Source organism: Mustelus asterias, unplaced genomic scaffold (assembly GCF_964213995.1).
Source record: "Mustelus asterias unplaced genomic scaffold, sMusAst1.hap1.1 HAP1_SCAFFOLD_415, whole genome shotgun sequence".
In the NCBI taxonomy this organism is placed as follows: Eukaryota; Metazoa; Chordata; class Chondrichthyes; order Carcharhiniformes; family Triakidae; genus Mustelus; species Mustelus asterias.
The window spans coordinates 24,337-41,842 of record NW_027590370.1 but is presented as its reverse complement, the minus strand read 5'-3'; the positions used below and the strand labels follow the sequence as shown (position 1 = coordinate 41,842).

The 17,506-nt window shown below is 44.6% G+C and overlaps 1 protein-coding gene across 1 annotated transcript in view; it reads left to right on the top strand.

Moving 5' to 3' along the window:
* Positions 1 to 17,506, top strand: part of LOC144486614 (uncharacterized) — a gene marked incomplete at its 3' end in the record, with an annotated part of 66,510 nt that overhangs the window by 26,506 nt on the left and 22,498 nt on the right. Inside the window, exons 5-7 of the mRNA XM_078204660.1 lie at positions 11,304 to 11,378; positions 14,102 to 14,275; positions 15,037 to 15,194. Coding sequence (XP_078060786.1) covers positions 11,304 to 11,378; positions 14,102 to 14,275; positions 15,037 to 15,194 — 407 coding nt within the window. The remainder of the gene's footprint in view (positions 1 to 11,303; positions 11,379 to 14,101; positions 14,276 to 15,036; positions 15,195 to 17,506) is intronic.

The window sequence follows — 17,506 nt, the reverse complement described above, 5'->3', positions numbered from 1 at the left end:
GGAAGATATGGATTTCCTTGCACATTGATCACAAAAAGTTAACATGTCGATGGACGAGTAATTAGGAAGGCAAATATTTATTGCAAGGAGGGTGGGATATACAAGTGGAGAAGATATTAGTGAGACCATACCTGGAGTACTGTGTACAGTTTTGGTTTCCTTACTTAAGGAAGGATATGCTTGCATTGAAAGCAGTTCAGAGAAGGTTCACCAGCTTGACTCCTAAGATGAAGGAGTTGTCTTATGAGGAAAAGTTGAGCAGGCTGAGTCCATACTCACTGGGGTTCAGAAGAATGAAAGATAATCTTATTGAAACAGAAAAGATTCTTAGGGATATGACAGGGCACATGCTTTGAGGATGTTTCCACTCATGGAGGGATCTAGAAGTTGGAGCCACAGTTTACAAATAAGTTGTCATCCTTTTTCATATGGAGATGTGGTGGAATTTCTTCTCTCAGTGGACTGTGAATCTTTGGCACTCCCTTCTAAATAGAGCAGTGGATGCTGGATCCTTGGCTTTATTAGACAGATTTTTGATCAGCAATGGAGTTAAGGGTTAAAGGGGAAAGGCAGGAAATTGGAGTTAAGGTCACAATCAAATCAACCATGACCTTATCAAATGGAGAAACAGGCTCATTGAACCGAATGACATACTCCAGCTCTGATTTCTTATCAGCCTGTCTCTGTCCTTCAGCAATACTCAGGTTCCACACTAATAAGCAACTATTTGTGGGCACCAGTCTCATTTCACTCTGTTGACACCAGTGGAGACCTGGAAACGTGCATTTTAGCCCCATGAGTGAATGATTGTTAAAAGCAAATTACTGCGCATGCTGGAATCTGAAACAAAAACAGAAAATGCTGGAAAATCTCAGCAGGCCTGACAGCACCTGTGGAGAGAGAACAGAGCTAATGTTTTGAGTCTGGATGACCTGTCGTCAGAGCTCGAAGAAGGGTCATCCAGACTTGAAGCGTTAGCTCTAGTCTCTCCACAGATGCTGTCAGACAAGATGATTGTTACTTGTGTTCGGGTGCTAGACCTGAATCCCAAGGTATATTATGAAGTCACACTAGACCCCAACAATTTTTTTTCTTGGCATGAATTTGAGGAAAGGATACTTTGCCTCAGGAGTAATTAACTGACAAATTAGATATTGTTTCACCAAAACAAGCTTTATTCCTAACACAGTTTAAGTATGTTGTAGGGAAAAATCCCTTGTACCAGTGCATTCAAAGAAGTCGAGTCGCAAGGCAACGTTCAAAGTGTTTTTCTTTATTGTACAATTACTGGGATCCCAGGGAGAACAGCGTAACCAGCTCTGAAACAGTGGCTTGGCCACGTTGCTCTCAATCCTTTCACATCAGCTCTGGATCTTTATAGGGATTCAAATTCGAGCGGGAACATTTGATTATGCATTTTTACAATATGTATAAAGTGGTCTGTCAGGTCAGGAAGTTCTCTGGGAGGCTTGTCAATTTGCATTTGTATGGTGTGTGTTTGTGTTAATGGGACTACCTGTTCTTGCCCCGGTGTTTTAATGTGTTTCCCATTATCCCCTCTATGTGTCCCCTTATATCTATTGACCTCATTGTTTTGTGTCTGTGTTCCCTGCTTGCGAGATTAGGTGTTAATGTCATTTTGTCCTGCTGTGTGTAGGAGATTTAATCTAATCTTTTATTCCTTTTACCCTAGTTTGTTAAGTTTCTTTGCCTGCCTTGGCCATTTTATTCCTGTAATATTTTATTGATAGTCTGGTTATGCCATATAGCCCACTCTTGGTCTTGACTCGCAGATATCCCGATCTTCCTTGGCCAAAGGCCGGTTTAAAATGCAGCTTCGCGCTGTTGCTGGGCAGAATAAGGGTCTTTCGTTGGCTTTGAAATTTAAAGGTCTCTCAGCTGTGCAGAGGGGGTTTGAATGAATATCCATCCGGGTGTTCCCCTCTGCATTGTAGGCACGTTATGAATGGTGCCAATATGGCTTTTGGAAAATTGCCTACTTCAGTCCCTCCTCTCGTCCAGGGGGTCCCATTCATGGCTGACCCCCCATGGACGATCTTCAGAGGTACAGTGACTTGTAAAGATGTTGTCCTTGCCGTTGTTCCTCTTCCCCTGTGGCGTGGTTAAATTCTTGCATCTGGATACTGGCAGTGGGTAGCATTCTTGATGTAATATTTGCACATATCACTTTAATACAGGTTAGGCCCAGGCAGAGTGTGAACAGGATGGCTACTACTAAAATTAATCCCTTCATAATGTATGCTCCCCAAACTGTGTTAAACAGCCACCCTAACCACCCATCAGTCCCTGTTAATCCCTGTTTAAAGCTATCCAATTGCTTTTGTATCCCGGACATGGCTGCTGTTATGTTTAGTGTCTCGTCGTGTACATATGTGATGCATCTTCCTTTGATGATGGTGCATACCCCTCCTTGTCTGGCTAGCTGATAGTCTACTGCATATCTCGTTTGCTGTGTGTATAGTCTGAGTTCTGCGAGTTCTTGGTCAATTGCACCCAGTGCTTGTAGGGTGTTGTTTCCTAAAATGGTCAGTCCACATATGAAGAAATTCCTATTACTGGCGCTGATCACCCCTGCGGCGCCTCCTAGGGATAGTGTCCCCAGAAATCCATACCCCAGAGAAGACCCTAATGTGACAGGGGCCTGCCAGTCGGCGCAGAATTCTGCGCTGATGGCCCTGGTCACTATGCGTTTCTGGACATGTCCCTCGCTTGGGCACGGAACCGTGAGAGGTCTGATTGTCCCTACGGAAAAGAACCTTGGAGGACAGTCTGTGGCCATCATGTATACATTTTTGAATAAAAACACGTAACCTTCTTTAACCCGATAACATGCATTACCCTGGGGTCGTTTGACCACATGGTCCCATCTTGTGGAACCTTCCCTCCCCCGGGACTGTCCACTTGATTGTACCCCTTGGTGAGAATCAAATGGGTATGTCCCCGAGGCTGAGCTTACGTGGGTGCCGTTGCACTTGCCACACATAAGCTGCCTACCCGCGGTGACTGCAATGCATTTTTGTTGCTTGCAGTCACAAGTGAAGTGTCCTTCCCGGACCCGGCACTCCTGGAGAGCACAATGTGCCTCAGCGCACGAATCATTTTTAGGGACAAAGGCATGCACGCACCCCCATCCCTCTCCCTTAAAACATTGTGGGTAGTTCCCATGTGTCTCCTCCTGTTGGGGTCCCATCCCCCTTAGAATTCCCGGCTCAGTGAGCTCTACACACCTTCCTTGTATCCCTTGTTTAAAGTACCCAATATGTTCCTTGCAGGGTGCCCCCGATGTGTCAATAGTGAATAACTCTTGTGGGAGCCACCCTGGTGTTGCGATGAATAGGGAGTTTACTGATCGCGCTGAAGGGTAACAAGCGGTCCTATTCCCATAGATCTGGATGTGTGTTTTCAGGAATAGGTTTCCTTCCATGATTGGGGGTTCTGCTCCCCTAACCCCCATGTGTTGGAGCGTATTTACAATGGTCATGGTTATTACCAAATATGTCCCTGTTCCCATATCGTTTTTTTCTCAACAGTATTTTTACAGTTATAGTATATACAGAAAATAAACAGGCAATCAAATTAAAAGTAGTTTGTTCCGACGTCTTGATAGTAGATCTGGTCCTGGTTCCTGTGGAATTTGAATGAACGAAAATGGTATTCTTTAGTTCATTTGTCTTCATACAGCTTTAATTGGGTCCAGTGTTTCCAGACCCCCTGTCCCCTTATATCTATACTGGCACAGGTACCTCGTAAGGTCCGTGCCATCTTGGGGCAAATCCTGGTTTTGCAGGAAGTACTTTTGTTAATACCCGGCTCCCGGCCTTTGGGACCTCTGGTAATATTTCTGAGTTCTCCTCTGTATCGACCTGTGCCTGATTAAAAATTACGGACCGGCGCATCCCCTTCAATTGGGTGCTAAGGTCTCGGATGTATTGACGGATCTTATCCTTTATCGGACCCACATCTGTCCAGCCTATAATAATGTTTTCGGGTAAGTGCATTGCTCGCCCGGTCATCAGCTCGTATGGAGTCAAGCCGGTAGTTCGATTTGTGGTCGCCCTAAGACTCATCAGAACTGCAGGTAGGACTTCTGTCCAATTTCTACCTGAGGATTGCATTGCTTTTGCCATTGTTATTTTTAGAGTCCGATTCATCCTCTCCACCATCCCGGAACTTTGTGGGTGATAGGGGATGTGAAATTTCTGTTTTATTCCTAATAGTTGGCAAATGTTTTTCAGAACCTTTCCTGTGAAATGTGTTCCCTGGTCCGAATCAACTTGAATTGGCATCCCCCACCGGGGAATGACTTCTGCTGCCAATATCCTGGCTACCGTTAGGGCTGTACAATTGGTTGTGGGGAATGCTTCTACCCACCTGGTGAATTGATCTACTATTACCAGGCAGTATGTTTTCCCGTGAGAGGGGGGCAATGGTCCTATGAAGTCCATTTGTATCTGTTCCCAGGGTCCCTTCGGTCTGGGTTGGTGTCCCATCTTTACCTTTATGGGCTTCCCGGGGTTGTGCTGTGCACATATAGTGCATCTGCGGCAGTATGTGGCCACATCTCGTCCCAATCCTTTCCACCACCACACTCTCCCCAGGCTCTGTATCATTGCATCCCTTGCTGTATGGGGAAGCCCGTGGTGTAGTTCCAGTAATGTGTTCTGGATACATCCTGGCGCCAATACCCGGTTATATTTTCTCCACACCCCGTCAGTCCCTTTAACTGCGCCCAGCTCCTCCCATCTATCTCGTTCTTGCTGTGTAATGTCCCCATGTAATTTCTGTATGTCAATTTCTTCTGGTTCTACCACTATCGCTGCAAGGGGCAGGCTTTTAATGTCGCTGTTTTCTAGTGCTTGCTGTGCCGCTGTGTCTGCAGCTTGATTCCCTTTGAAATGAATCCACCCCGGGGTGTCCCTTCCGGGTTCCCGCTGGTGGGCTTTTATTTTAATTACTGCGGCCTCTGTAGCCTGTTCACTAGCTGCTAGCAGCGCCCTTATCTGCTGTTGGTGTTTAATGGGGGTACCTCCTGTAGTAATGAACCCCCTTCTCCCCCATGCGGACATGTAATCATGGATCACACCAAACGCGTATTGGCTGTCTGTATACACATTTACTGTTTTCCCTGCTGCTAATCTTAAGGCTTGGGTGAGGGCAACTAATTCTGCTACCTGAGCGGACTGATCCCCGTCGATCCTTCCTGATTCTAGGGTTTCCAGGTTCTGGTCTACTACTGCCCACCCTGTCCTTGGTGATCCTGATACATATTTGCGGGACCCATCCACATAGAAGGTCTTATCTGCTGTTGGAAGGGGTTCGTCTCTAATCTTTCCTTCCGTGTTATCTTTGTCAATTTCTCCACAGCTGTGCGCTTCCCCAATATCTAAAATCCCTTCCGCGGGATTTTCTCCCGTGTCCCTAATGATGGTGACTGACTTGTTAGGTGGTAGGAGTGTGGCCTCCCACCTTGCCCTCCTTATATTTGAGACTGTTTTGAGTTTGCCCGTGTTTAGCATCTCTACCAATGTATGTTTTGTGTGTAGCACAATATCTCCTGTCATGACAATGGGCTCACTTATCCTCACAGCCCATGCTGCACAATCTAGGGCGGCTATGCACCTGGGCATCCCGGTGACTACTGGTCCCTCAGCCGTTGAATAATACCCTACGGGTCTCTTTCTATCTCCATGAGTCTGTGCCACTACGGCAGAATAGAAGCCGTCCTGGTTGTCACAGAAGATGTGGAACTTCTTGCTTCCATCTGGCAGTCCCAGCCCTGGGGCTGAAATTAACCTAGCTTTCAACTCTGCATATGCTGTCTCTTGCTCTTGTCTCCACTCTATACTTTCCAAGGCTAGCTTTCCTCCCTTCACTAGTCTCTGAATTGGCTCCGCAATTCTTGCAAAGTCAGGGATAAAACTCCTACTGTAATTGAATAGTCCTAAAACTTTTCGGACCCCTCTTACTGTAACTGGTCGAGGCATTTCTTTAATCGCGGTTTTGCGGTCTGCGGGCATTTCTTTAATTCCCTGGGAAATTAGGTGTCCTAAGTACAGGACCTGGGGTTTTGCAATTTGTGCCTTATGTGGGCTGGCTTTCAGCCCGGCTTTTGCCAATCCTTCTAGTACTGCATACAGGGCTGCCTTGTGCCCTTTTTCTGTTTTGGACGCTATTAACACATCGTCCACATACTGGAGGACTGTATTGTCCTCATGCAATTTCACCCTACTCAGGATATCGCTCATTGTTCTGTGAAATATGGCAGGACTGTTATGAAATCCCTGTGGGAGGCGAGTCCATGTATACTGTTTCTCTCCCACAGTGAAGGCGAATTTGTTTTGGGATTCTGAGTCCAGTGGAAGGGACCAGAACCCATTTGCTATATCTAGCACCGTGAAAATTTTGTGGTCTTGTGCCAATCCGTTTAAAATAGTCGAGGGGTTTGCCACAATGGGGTGTAATTTAGGTGTTACCTTGTTCAAACCTGTGTAATCGATGGTGAGCCGGTAGCTCCCGTCAGGTTTTATAACTGGCCATGTGGGGGAAATGGTGGTACTGGTGGTTTCCCTGAGGATTCCCTTTTCTATTAAACCCTTGACTATTTCTACCACTGCCCCTTGCGCTTCTCTCTTGATAGGGTATTGTTGGTGGGGCTTGTGTTCCGGTCCTGGGACTTTTATCGGTTCTGTGTCGGTTAGTCCGGTATCTAATTTCGTCCTAGCCCAGGCTTCGGGAATGGAAGCGCAGATGGCTCCGAACCCTTCTTTTTCCTGGTCCCAATCTCGGGCCACTATGGTGGCTATCCCAACCGTCCCCAGGTGGCCAGCTAATGTCCCTATTCTGGTCTTCCGACCGTCAGGTTGTGGCCAAATTAGTTTCCCTTTCCCACAATCTATCAGCCCCTGGTATTCCCTCATTAACTCGTTCCCCATGATTGTGCCCTCATTATTCTGACAAACGTAAAATTGCATTGGAATATACTTGTGGTTGATTTCTACTAGTGTGGTTTCACTAAGATAGGCGGGTATTCTCTCTCCCCCTACCCCAGTTGTGTATTCTTCTGTTGGTCAATGGCAGGGGTAGGTTTGTAATTGATATGGCTGCCCCCGTATCTACTAACATGTGGCATTCCCTACCCCCCACCAGGGCTTCTACATATATTCTCTCCCCCTCTTTCCTGTTTTGGATGGGAGCTACGGGTTGTGAGATTTCGACCAGTGTTGGCCGAAAAGTGGAGTGGACGGACACCGGCTTTTGTCGGGATTCACTGTCTTCTTTGGGCGTGGCTACACTAATCCTCTCTTGTCTCCCATCTCCCTGGTTTGGGGTCTCTTCTAGTCACCCTAGTGGATTCCGGGAATGTGGTGCCCCCGGGGTTGGTCTATAGTTGTCTCGGGGTCTCCCATGTTTCCCCCAACATGTTGCCTCGGTGTGCCCTGCCCTGTGGCAGTGGTCACAGCGGGGCCCGCCATTCTCGGGTTTCCCTTTGAATGGTGCTTCCCTGCAGAATCTAGCCGTATGCCCTGGCTGGCCACATGTGTAGCCGCTGAACCCGGTTCTCCCCTTATCTCCGTTATGGGGGGTTCCAGTTCTCTCTCGTCTGGGCTTTGCCTGGGCAACCTTCCCTTCTTTTACCCCGCTAGCCCACTCGACTAGCTCGTCATAGTCTTGGGATGCTATCACCCCCATCTTAAGGATTTCTTGGTGTACATCTGATAGCCCGTCCTTGAATGCCTGGATAAAAGCCCTGTCTCTCCTATCCACATTGTCCTGTCCTGAACATTCCCTATATACCTGGAATAATCTCTCTCCAAATTCCGATGCACTTTCCCCCTGTCCTTGTTTAGTATTTGTGATCCTGCTCCAATTAGTGGGGGAGTTCCCTAAGACCCGTTGGATTTCGGTCTTAAATAATGTAAAGGGTGCCTGCTGGTCGTCTATCTCAGCCGTTGTAGGAACGGCCTGTGTCCACCTTCCTCCATTATAGTCCTGTGCTGCTTGGGTCGCTGGCCCTCCTGCCACCAACCTCCATTTATCCGCTGGACAGGCTGCCCTGACCAGCTGGTGTATGTCCCTTAAATGTAACTGGTGTCCTACCCAGAGTGAATCCAATTCGCCCCAAAATCCCAGGTTTGCGCTTCTGGGTTTTAACTTCCCCAGGGATGCCATAATCTGCTGCCTTTCCCCTGGGGTAAAAGGCTTATAGGTTGCTTTTGGTTGTGCTAACGTCCCTCCTCTGGTGACTGGCGCTAGATTATAATTTTTTATGTCTCCTTCTGATGCTGGAGCGGTTGTATGTTTCTGCACTGACTCGTATGAGCGCCGAGGGTCCGTTTCCTCTGATCTCTGCGTTATCTCTGCAGTGTGGCTTCTGTGTTCTAATTTCCTCACTCTCTCCTGCAATACCTTAATTTGTTCTGTCTCTTTGTGTCTCTCCTCCATTGAGGCATTTACCTTCTCAATTAGTCCAGCTAACTGGGTCACCAACATTACTCCCATTACTTTTGTTTTGTCCCATTTATCTCCGTCTACCCACTTTCTTTGATCGTCTAAAGTTTGTGATGCGTTCCACCCGTTCCGTTTCATCTTTGCAACAATCGCTTCTCTGGCTAACAGATACTTCAAAATGAGAGCTACTGCAGTTTCTCCCTTAACAACGTGGTCTGCCATTTTTCTGTCTAGCAGTCCTGCAACCCCCGTATGCTGGTTCCAACAGTAAAAGTGCCCCAACTCTCTCTCTTATCTCCTGTCACTGATACTGCTCCAGCACCGTCTTTATTGCTGTAGGGTCTCGTAGTGGGGTCCCAGTGGGTCTCTTCCCCTGTGCTCCCCCAACTATTCCTGACACCTCACGCTTGGTCTATTTTGTGTTGTCTTATTGGGATGTGTGCTGGTTTTTTTTTTAGTGGGTTTGTCGGCCCCTGTCCCCAGCCCCTTTAAATACAACGCCTCCCACTTGGCCACCACCTCCACTAGCAAGGTTGATCCGTTACCCCAAAACCTGGTACCCTGCTATGGACTGTGGTGTTCCCTACAGACGAACAAGGTTATCAAACTCCGCTCGGGTCCCTAATGGATCCTCCGTCGTCGTGTCTCTTGGTCAGGATGGATCGGGTCCCCCTTTTCCTCAACACTTACACATATGTATCTGTTATCAAAGCCCCTGTTATAATTAGTAACTGTATCGACTCTGAGGTTGTTCGTCCCTTCAGAGTCTGTGTTGTTACCCGATTTACACTGTCCGTGCCTTGCACCCTGAGTGCCTGTGCCTCTTAGCGCCCGCTTCAAAACCCAACCTTAGCGTGGAAGATTTCTCCTCTTAACGTCCAGTTTAGGGTAGGGCACCTTGAGTCAAGCACTCCCTTGTCCTATTGCCTTGGCACAGACAGCGGTTTCGTCTACAATCCTGGGTTAGTTACACCAATTAGTTCTGCATGCGGTTCTTATCTTTATATTAGTCTTAATTCCTTCTTCCCGTTATCAAATAGCCCAAAACCTGTTATCTTTACCTCTGGTCCTCTATTCCTATTAAAGTTACTTACCTTCTTCCACGCGGTCGTTCTGACCTGTACCTTCAATTTAAAAACTTAGGCAAGATTATACAGTTCTACAAGACAACAATATTTAACACAGACAAACCCTAACCCTTAAAGGTACCTCACTTTGAACGGAGACTTGTACTCGCCCTTGACTGCTCTGGATTTTTATCAGATTTGTTTAAATTTGATCCCGGCTTCCAGACCGTGGCCACCAGTCAGAAGTCAGATATCAAATCCTGAGCCGACTACGCCATTTGTTGTAGGGAAAAATCCCTTGTACCAGTGCATTCAAAGAAGTCGAGTCGCAAGGCAACGTTCAAAGTGTTTTTCTTTATTGTACAATTACTGGGATCCCAGGGAGAACAGCGTAACCAGCTCAAAAACAGTGGCTTGGCCACGTTGCTCTCAATCCTTTCACATCAGCTCTGGATCTTTATAGGGATCCAAATTTGAGCGGGAACATTTGATTATGCATTTTTACAATATGTATAAAGTGGTCTGTCAGGTCAGGAAGTTCTCTGGGAGGCTTGTCAATTTGCATTTGTATGGTGTGTGTGTGTGTTAATGGGACTACCTGTTCTTGCCCCGGTGTTTTAATGTGTTTCCCATTATCCCCTCTGTGTCCCCTTATATCTATTGACCTCATTGTTTTGTGTCTGTGTTCCCTGCTTGCGAGATTAGGTGTTAATGTCATTTTGTCCTGCTGTGTGTAGGGAGATTTAATCTAATTTTTTATTCCTTTTACCCTAGTTTGTTAAGTTTCTTTGCCTGCCTTGGCCATTTTATTCCTGTAATATTTTATTGATAGTCTGGTTATGCCATATAGCCCACTCTCGGTCTTGACTCGCAGATATCCCGATCTTCCTTGGCCAAAGGCCGGTTTAAAATGCAGCTTTGCGCTGTTGCTGGGCAGAATAAGGATCTTTCGTTGGCTTTGAAATTTAAAGGTCTCTCAGCTGTGCAGAGGGGGTTTGAACGAATATCCATCCGGTGTTCCCCTCTGCATTGTAGGCACGTTATGAATGGTGCCAATATGGCTTTTGGAAAATTGCCTACTTCAAGTATAAGTCTAACAAAAGGAAGCAGTTTAACTCTTAACCATTGAACAATCTTTAAACATGGAAAGAAACTACTTTGAATTTCTAACTTATCACAATTTCAGTACCAATTAAGCAATATTTATCTTATAGATTTGAAACACACTTTAAATATAACTAGCAATCATTGACATACTTGCTGTGACTTGAGTAATAGCTGTGAAGGTTCCAGGAAGACTTTGTAGTATTTGTATTTGTAGAGAGAGAGGGAGTAGCTAGCAGGCTTCTATCTTTAAACAGCCCTTTCCAACAACTGAACACAGAAAAAAAAGCAGTTCTTCTGCTCCAAACCTAGCTCCTCCCACTTCTAGTATCACTTGACTTTATATCCCTGTGTACCCAACTCATCTTCCATTATTTTAATCAAAAACAATCCTAGGTGCCCTCTTTAGTTATAAAGAAAAAATAATTAGTTTCATTCCAAGTTAACAGGGCTAAAATGAGTAATTATCCTGCTTTCCAGCATCTGCTGAATTCCCACCAGACACACTAACTGCTTTGAGAAAAAAAACACTGAACATTAAGCACTCTACGGAAAAATAAAATATATCAATAGCACGGTATTGTTACACTTGTGCATCAGGATGATCTTTTGCAAAAACCCATAGCCATATTTATTTGTGATTTGCAATTTTTTTGTGTTTAGCTGCCTGAAAATGCACAATACAACTTTTCTGTCTACAAACATAATCGATACAGAAGGCAGAAGAGAGTCCTAATGGTAAGCTGAACAATTTTTTCTACAATTAAATATCTGAGGTTGCCGTTTAATATGCTTTGCTTAAGGGGGTATGATCTTCAATGAAAGCAATTTTAAAACCTTTTTTATTCAATTGGTCAATACTTTAAGGTGAAGATGTAAATCACATTGAACTGCATTATTGGATCACATTCTCATTAAATCATTGATCACGGTGATACTCTGTTTATCAGTCCTTTCTCCCTCTATGGACAAGAAACGACCACTGGGTAGATTTTGACGTGGTGTGATTGTATAATAGAAATCTTCTCCGATAATAAGGTAGTCCATTCCCGCAAGCAGCAAACTCTGATATCTAATACATTTATCAAACAGATTCACTACACCTTTTAAGATCTGTGTATTTATCTTCAGGGTTGAAAGAGCAGGGGGAAACTTATCAACAGTTGTAAATAGTTCGTCCTGGCAACTAAATCAAAGTAATTATCCCAGGAAGGCTGCTTGGCATGTTTGGCATTGAGTTTCTGGCTGGATAACCTTTAAATCCTACTTTTGGTGTGATTTTTAAATGTTCAGAAGCAAAACAAATGAAACAGTTGTGCCATTGGTACTCATTAACTTGCGAGATGAGAAACCTTGCAACTGAAACAAATTGGACTATTTAATATTAAGATAAGTAAGTTCAGTTTTTCTAAAATTCCTTTTCATCAAGTAATTCAGCTTTTAGAAAAATGCAAATGAATGTTGGAATAGTTTTTATACAATTAATGACTGTTAGACTGATGTCCCAAGTGCTTTACAACCAGTGAAGTACTTTCAAAGTGTAGTCACTGTTCCAAGGTAGAAAACATGGGCCAGGGCTTTCTATACCCGACGTGGCAAACTGCCCAGTGGATCTCCCAGTCCTACCGGAGTCTATGAGCTTTTGTGTGTCTTGCCCGCCCTACCGTTGGAGAACCTGCCATGAAAATTCAATTTTGATGGATTCGGAAGATCCCCAACCCCTATGGACAACATGGGCACTCTCCTCCTCACAGCCAAGTCCACCCCCTTTACAGGCAACTTTCTCCCCACCCACCATCCCCACCCCCCCCACCCCCAACCACACATAAGGGGAACACCCCCCCCCCCCCCCCCAACCAGGGCTCCCCAGGGGACTGCCCTGGCACAGGCTCGCACTGTCAGATTAGCACTGCCAGTGTCAACCTGTGCCAGCAGGGGGCAGTGACAGGGCATTGCCCCAGCATGTCCTTCTCTCTCTGGGGGCTATACTTACCTTGGCGCCCCCAGCGAATCCCATTGACTGAAATCCGTTTTTAAATACCTGTTGTAACATTGATGAGGCTTGAATACTCATGTGGCAAGGGTGCCCGTTAATAATATTAAAATGTAGTCAAATGTATTTAAGGGCAGGAACTTCATTACATCTCTAGCAAGCGGTGGGAAAAATCTGGAAGCAGGATCTTGCCCCTCGTGGAATTTTGTGCCTGCGCAGCCATTTACATTTGCAGTGAGTGCAAAATCATCCCCAGTGTTTCAATTGCTTCTTTTGAGACACACAGATGCTGTTGCATCCAGCAATATAAACTGTCAAGGATTCTGCAATATAAATAGAGAAGTGATTTGTGCTTTTATAGTGCCTTTTCATAATGTTATGCTGTCCCAAAGCACTTCAGAGTCAATTAAGTATATTTGAAATAGAGATACACAGCCTGGATGCAGGCCCTTCGACCCGACTCATCCATGCCAAAATGTATTCATTAATGTCGGAAATACCAATTTGGGTACAGCAAGGCCTCACAAACATAGCAATAAATGTCCGCATAAAATGGTTTTGGTGGTGTTGGTTTCAGGGTGATGTTGGTTTGGATACTGGAAGAACTTTGCTTCACTTTTATAATCAAACCCATCCTAAAGCATTCAGAATTGCACACTGCCCAGCTCAATGCAAACCAAATCACACAGTGATCAAAGTAAATGTGCACTCAATATTAACAGCCTCTCGCTACTTAAAGGGAAAGGGGCTGGTTAGCTCAGTTGGTTGGACAGCTGGTTAGTGATGCAGAGTAACGCCAACAGTGCGGGTTCAATTCCCATACCGGCTGAGGTTATTCATGAAGGCCCCACCTTCTCAAACTTGCCCCTTGCTTGAGGTGTGGTGAGGTTAAGTCACCACTAGTCAGCTCTCCCCCTCAAAGGGGGTAGCAGTCTTTGGTCATCTAGGACTACAGCGACTTTGCTTAAAAGAGTGATTAAAATTCCAATAAGAAATAAAAGTTTAAGCACTACTTACTTGTAGACCGTGCATTTGGTTCTGCATGATTGCCCAAAAATTTCATTTCTTCAATTCCGGCCTTGTGGAGTTTGTACTTTCTCCCTATGTCCACGTGGGTTTCCTCCCACAGTCCAAAGATGAGGTGAATTGGCCGTGATAAATTGCCCCTTAGTGTCCTAGGATATGTAGGTTGGAGGATTAGCCATGGTAAATGTGTGGTCTTACAGGTATAGGACGGGGGACGAGGAGTTAGGTAAGATACTCTTTGAGTGAGCTGGTACATACTTGATGGGCCGAATGGCCTCTTCTGCACTGTAGAGATTCTATGATTCTGTGTCCAGAACCAATTCTCTCTTGAAATGTTTTCCTTCTTAAGTGTCCCTCAAATATTGACCATTCCTACGGTTGCTATTGACTGGATTGTTTATCTCATTTACTAACGTTTTGTTAATGTGTATTTTCTTTCCAGATTGATTATAGTTTAAGGCTTTTGTATAACATTGAAAAGGGCATTATTAAGAAACAGTTTCCATTTAAATCTATCAAATCATGCGAACATGTTGAAGGACAGAAGATCAGCATTTCCTTTTTAGGACATCACGATTATGAACTTGAAGCTACTTCTGCTGAAGATAGAATGCAGGTAAGAGTCAAATACTTCTGCATTATCTGAACACTGAATCAATTCATACTTTTAAAACTTCTCTTTGCTTGACTGATGTAGGGAGTGATATGTTAGGCAATTTTCTCCTAGTTTGGCACAACAGGGGAAGTGCAAATGGAAATGTCAGCTGCATATATATTCTGTAATTACCTCTCTATGCAATTTCATTACTCCTTCCTTTCCTGGAGCGTCAGGCTCCATTTTAGGGTCTAGCTTGACTGGTATCTGCTGTCTTTTGATACTTCACTTTGAACCTACATACAGTGAGTGCGAACAGCCAATTTGACCACTGTTCCTGTAGGTTAAGGGGGTGGTATCAAAGCTAAGTCTAATTATCCACACACTCATTTCCCACTTTCCTTAGGAATAGAAACGTTGGCTGTTTTTTTTCTCACACTCCCACTGGAGTAATGAACCCAATAATCTTCTATTTTCACCATTGTTGTGATCTGACACTTCAGTGTAAACTGGAGATCTAACTTCCATTAACTTTTTGAAGCTGAACTCTGGCAAGCCGCATGTTACATGCTATTTGTAAGTTTAGTAAATCCCTGCTTTTTTAAAGAAAAAAGACAAAAGCAACAGACTGGTTAAATTTCTTTATTTCCTGCTGTTTGAATCACTCTGCCTCACCTTGAACATTATCTGACATTTGAGAGACTTTTCAGCTCGCCTAGACTTATTTCCCAGTGCCCTGAATGTGTTTGAGCTGGTGACTTAATTTGCGACTTTGGTTACAGATCATTAAACTTCTGAACCAGATCATTAAAAATAACATTTATGAGACCCATCCGACACGTGAGAGGGACAGTTATACCCCACAGCAGGAGACAGGGGTCATAAAAGAGGGGCAATTAGAATTGCAGAAAGGCGGCCTTGCTTCAGTAAAATGGAACAGGTACAAACCACACTTTCTTGATCAATTCTATTCTTTAAAATAAAATGTTTTCCTTATTATTTCCAGGGAGATTTGTCTTGTTCTATATGTTTAATAGTGAAAGCAATTTTCTGTTTCATGCAGTGCCATATAAGAAGATAAGGATAAGAGGAGTAAGCCATATGCCATTTTGGGCCTGCTCTCCTATTCCAAAAGATGATACCTGACCACCTTAAGGAAGTTGGCCCTAGAAATAATGGATGCATTGGTGGTCACCTGCCAAGATTGTATAGACTCTGGAACAGATTGAAGGGTAGCTAATATAACCTCACAATTTAAAAAAGGGAGGTAGAGAGGAACAGGGAATTATAGACCAATCAGCTTGATGTTAGTAGTGGGGAAAATGCTTGGGTCTATACTAAAAGATTTAATAGCAGAGCACTTGGAAAACAGTGACAGGATCAGACAGAGTCAGCATGGATTTACGAAAGAGAAACCATGCTTGACAAATCTACTGGAATTCTTTGAGAATGTAACTCTAGGGGGAGCCAGTGGAAGAGGTTTATTTGGACTTCCAGAAGGCTTTCGACAAGATCCCACAGAAGAGATTAGCGTGTAAAATTAAAGCATGGGATTGGGGTAGAGTATTGAGATGGATAGAAAACTGGTTGGCAGACAGGAAACAAAGAGTAAGGATAAATGGCAGGCAGTATTAGTGGGGTACCACAGGGATCAGTGCTAGGACCCCAGCTTTTAACAATGTGTATTAATGATTTAATAAGGGAACTAAATGTAATGTCTCCAAATTTGCAGATGACACAAAACTATGTGGGAGGTTGAGCTGTGAGGAGGGTGCAGAGATGCTTTAGTGTGATGTGGACAAATTGAGTGAGTGGGCAAATGCATGGCAGATGCCGTATCATGTGGATAAATATGAGGTTATCCACTTTGGTAGCAAAAACAGAAAGGCAGATTATTATCGGAATCGCTGTAACTTGAGAGAGGGAATGTGTAATAAGACCTGGATATCCTTGTACACCAGTCGCTGAAGGTAAACATGCAGGTGCAGCAGGTGATAAAGAAGGCAAATGATATGTTGGCCTTCATTGTGAAAGGATTTCAGAACAGGAACAGGAATGTCTTGCAGCAGTTGTACAGGGTCTTGCTGAGATCACACTTGGAACAATGTTTTGGCTTATCTGAAGAAAGAAGTTCTTGCTATGGAGTAAATGCAGCAAAGGTTTACCAGACTGATTCCTGGGATTGCAGGTGTTATGCATGTTATGTATGTTGGGGCATGACTCTTTAAGAGAACGAGTCAGGTGACCCGGGGCTCGAGCTCTACCCAGGATGAAGCTTGCATGGGCAATCTTGTGCTGACTGTGCTAGGAGAAAGACGTGTAATAAACTATTTTGTTAATTTATTACTACTGACCTTGTGGTCCTTATTAGTCTTCAATATCAGACATAATAGCGGAACTGAGCTATGAGGAGAGATTGAGTCGGTTTTCAGCAGCATTGGGAGATTCCGGCCTAGTCACTCAGGAGCAGAGGGAAGAGCACTGAACTGCTGGCCTTGGATGGGGTCCAGAGAAGGTTCACAAGAATGATCCCGGAATGAAGGTTTTGTCATATAAGAAGGTTTGAGGAGTCTGGGCCTATACTCGATGGAGTTTAGAAGGATGGGGAGGAGATCTAATTGAAAATTACAGAATACTGAGAGGCCTAGATAGAGTGGATGTGGAGAGGATGTTTCCACTAGTGGGAGAGACTAGAACTCAAGGCCACAATCTCAGAGTGATGGGACACTCCTTTAAAACTGAGATGAGGAGGAATTTCTTCAGCCAGAGGGTGGTGAATCTGTGGAACTCATTGCCACAGAGGGCTGAGGAGGCCAGGTCATTGAGTGTCTTCAAAACAGAGATAGATAGGTTCTTGATCAATAGGGCATCAAGGGTTACAGGGAGAAGGCAGGAGAATGGGGATGAGAATCATATCAACCATGATTGAATGGCAGAGCAGACTCGATAGACTGAATGGCTTAATTCTGCTCCTACATCTTATGGTCTCATGGTTTTACAGTTAGGATTATAATCACCAAAGTTTAGAAGAATAAAGGGGAATCTCATAGAAACCTATACAAATTCTAACAGGACTGGATAGGGTGGATGCAGAAAGGATGTTCCCGATGGAGGGGGAGTCCAGAACCAGGGGTCTGAGGATATGGGGGAGACCATTTAGGATTGATGAGGAGAATTATTTTCACCCAGAGTGTGGTAAGCCGGTGGAATTCTCTACCACAGAAAGCAGTTGAAGCCAAAACATTGAATGTT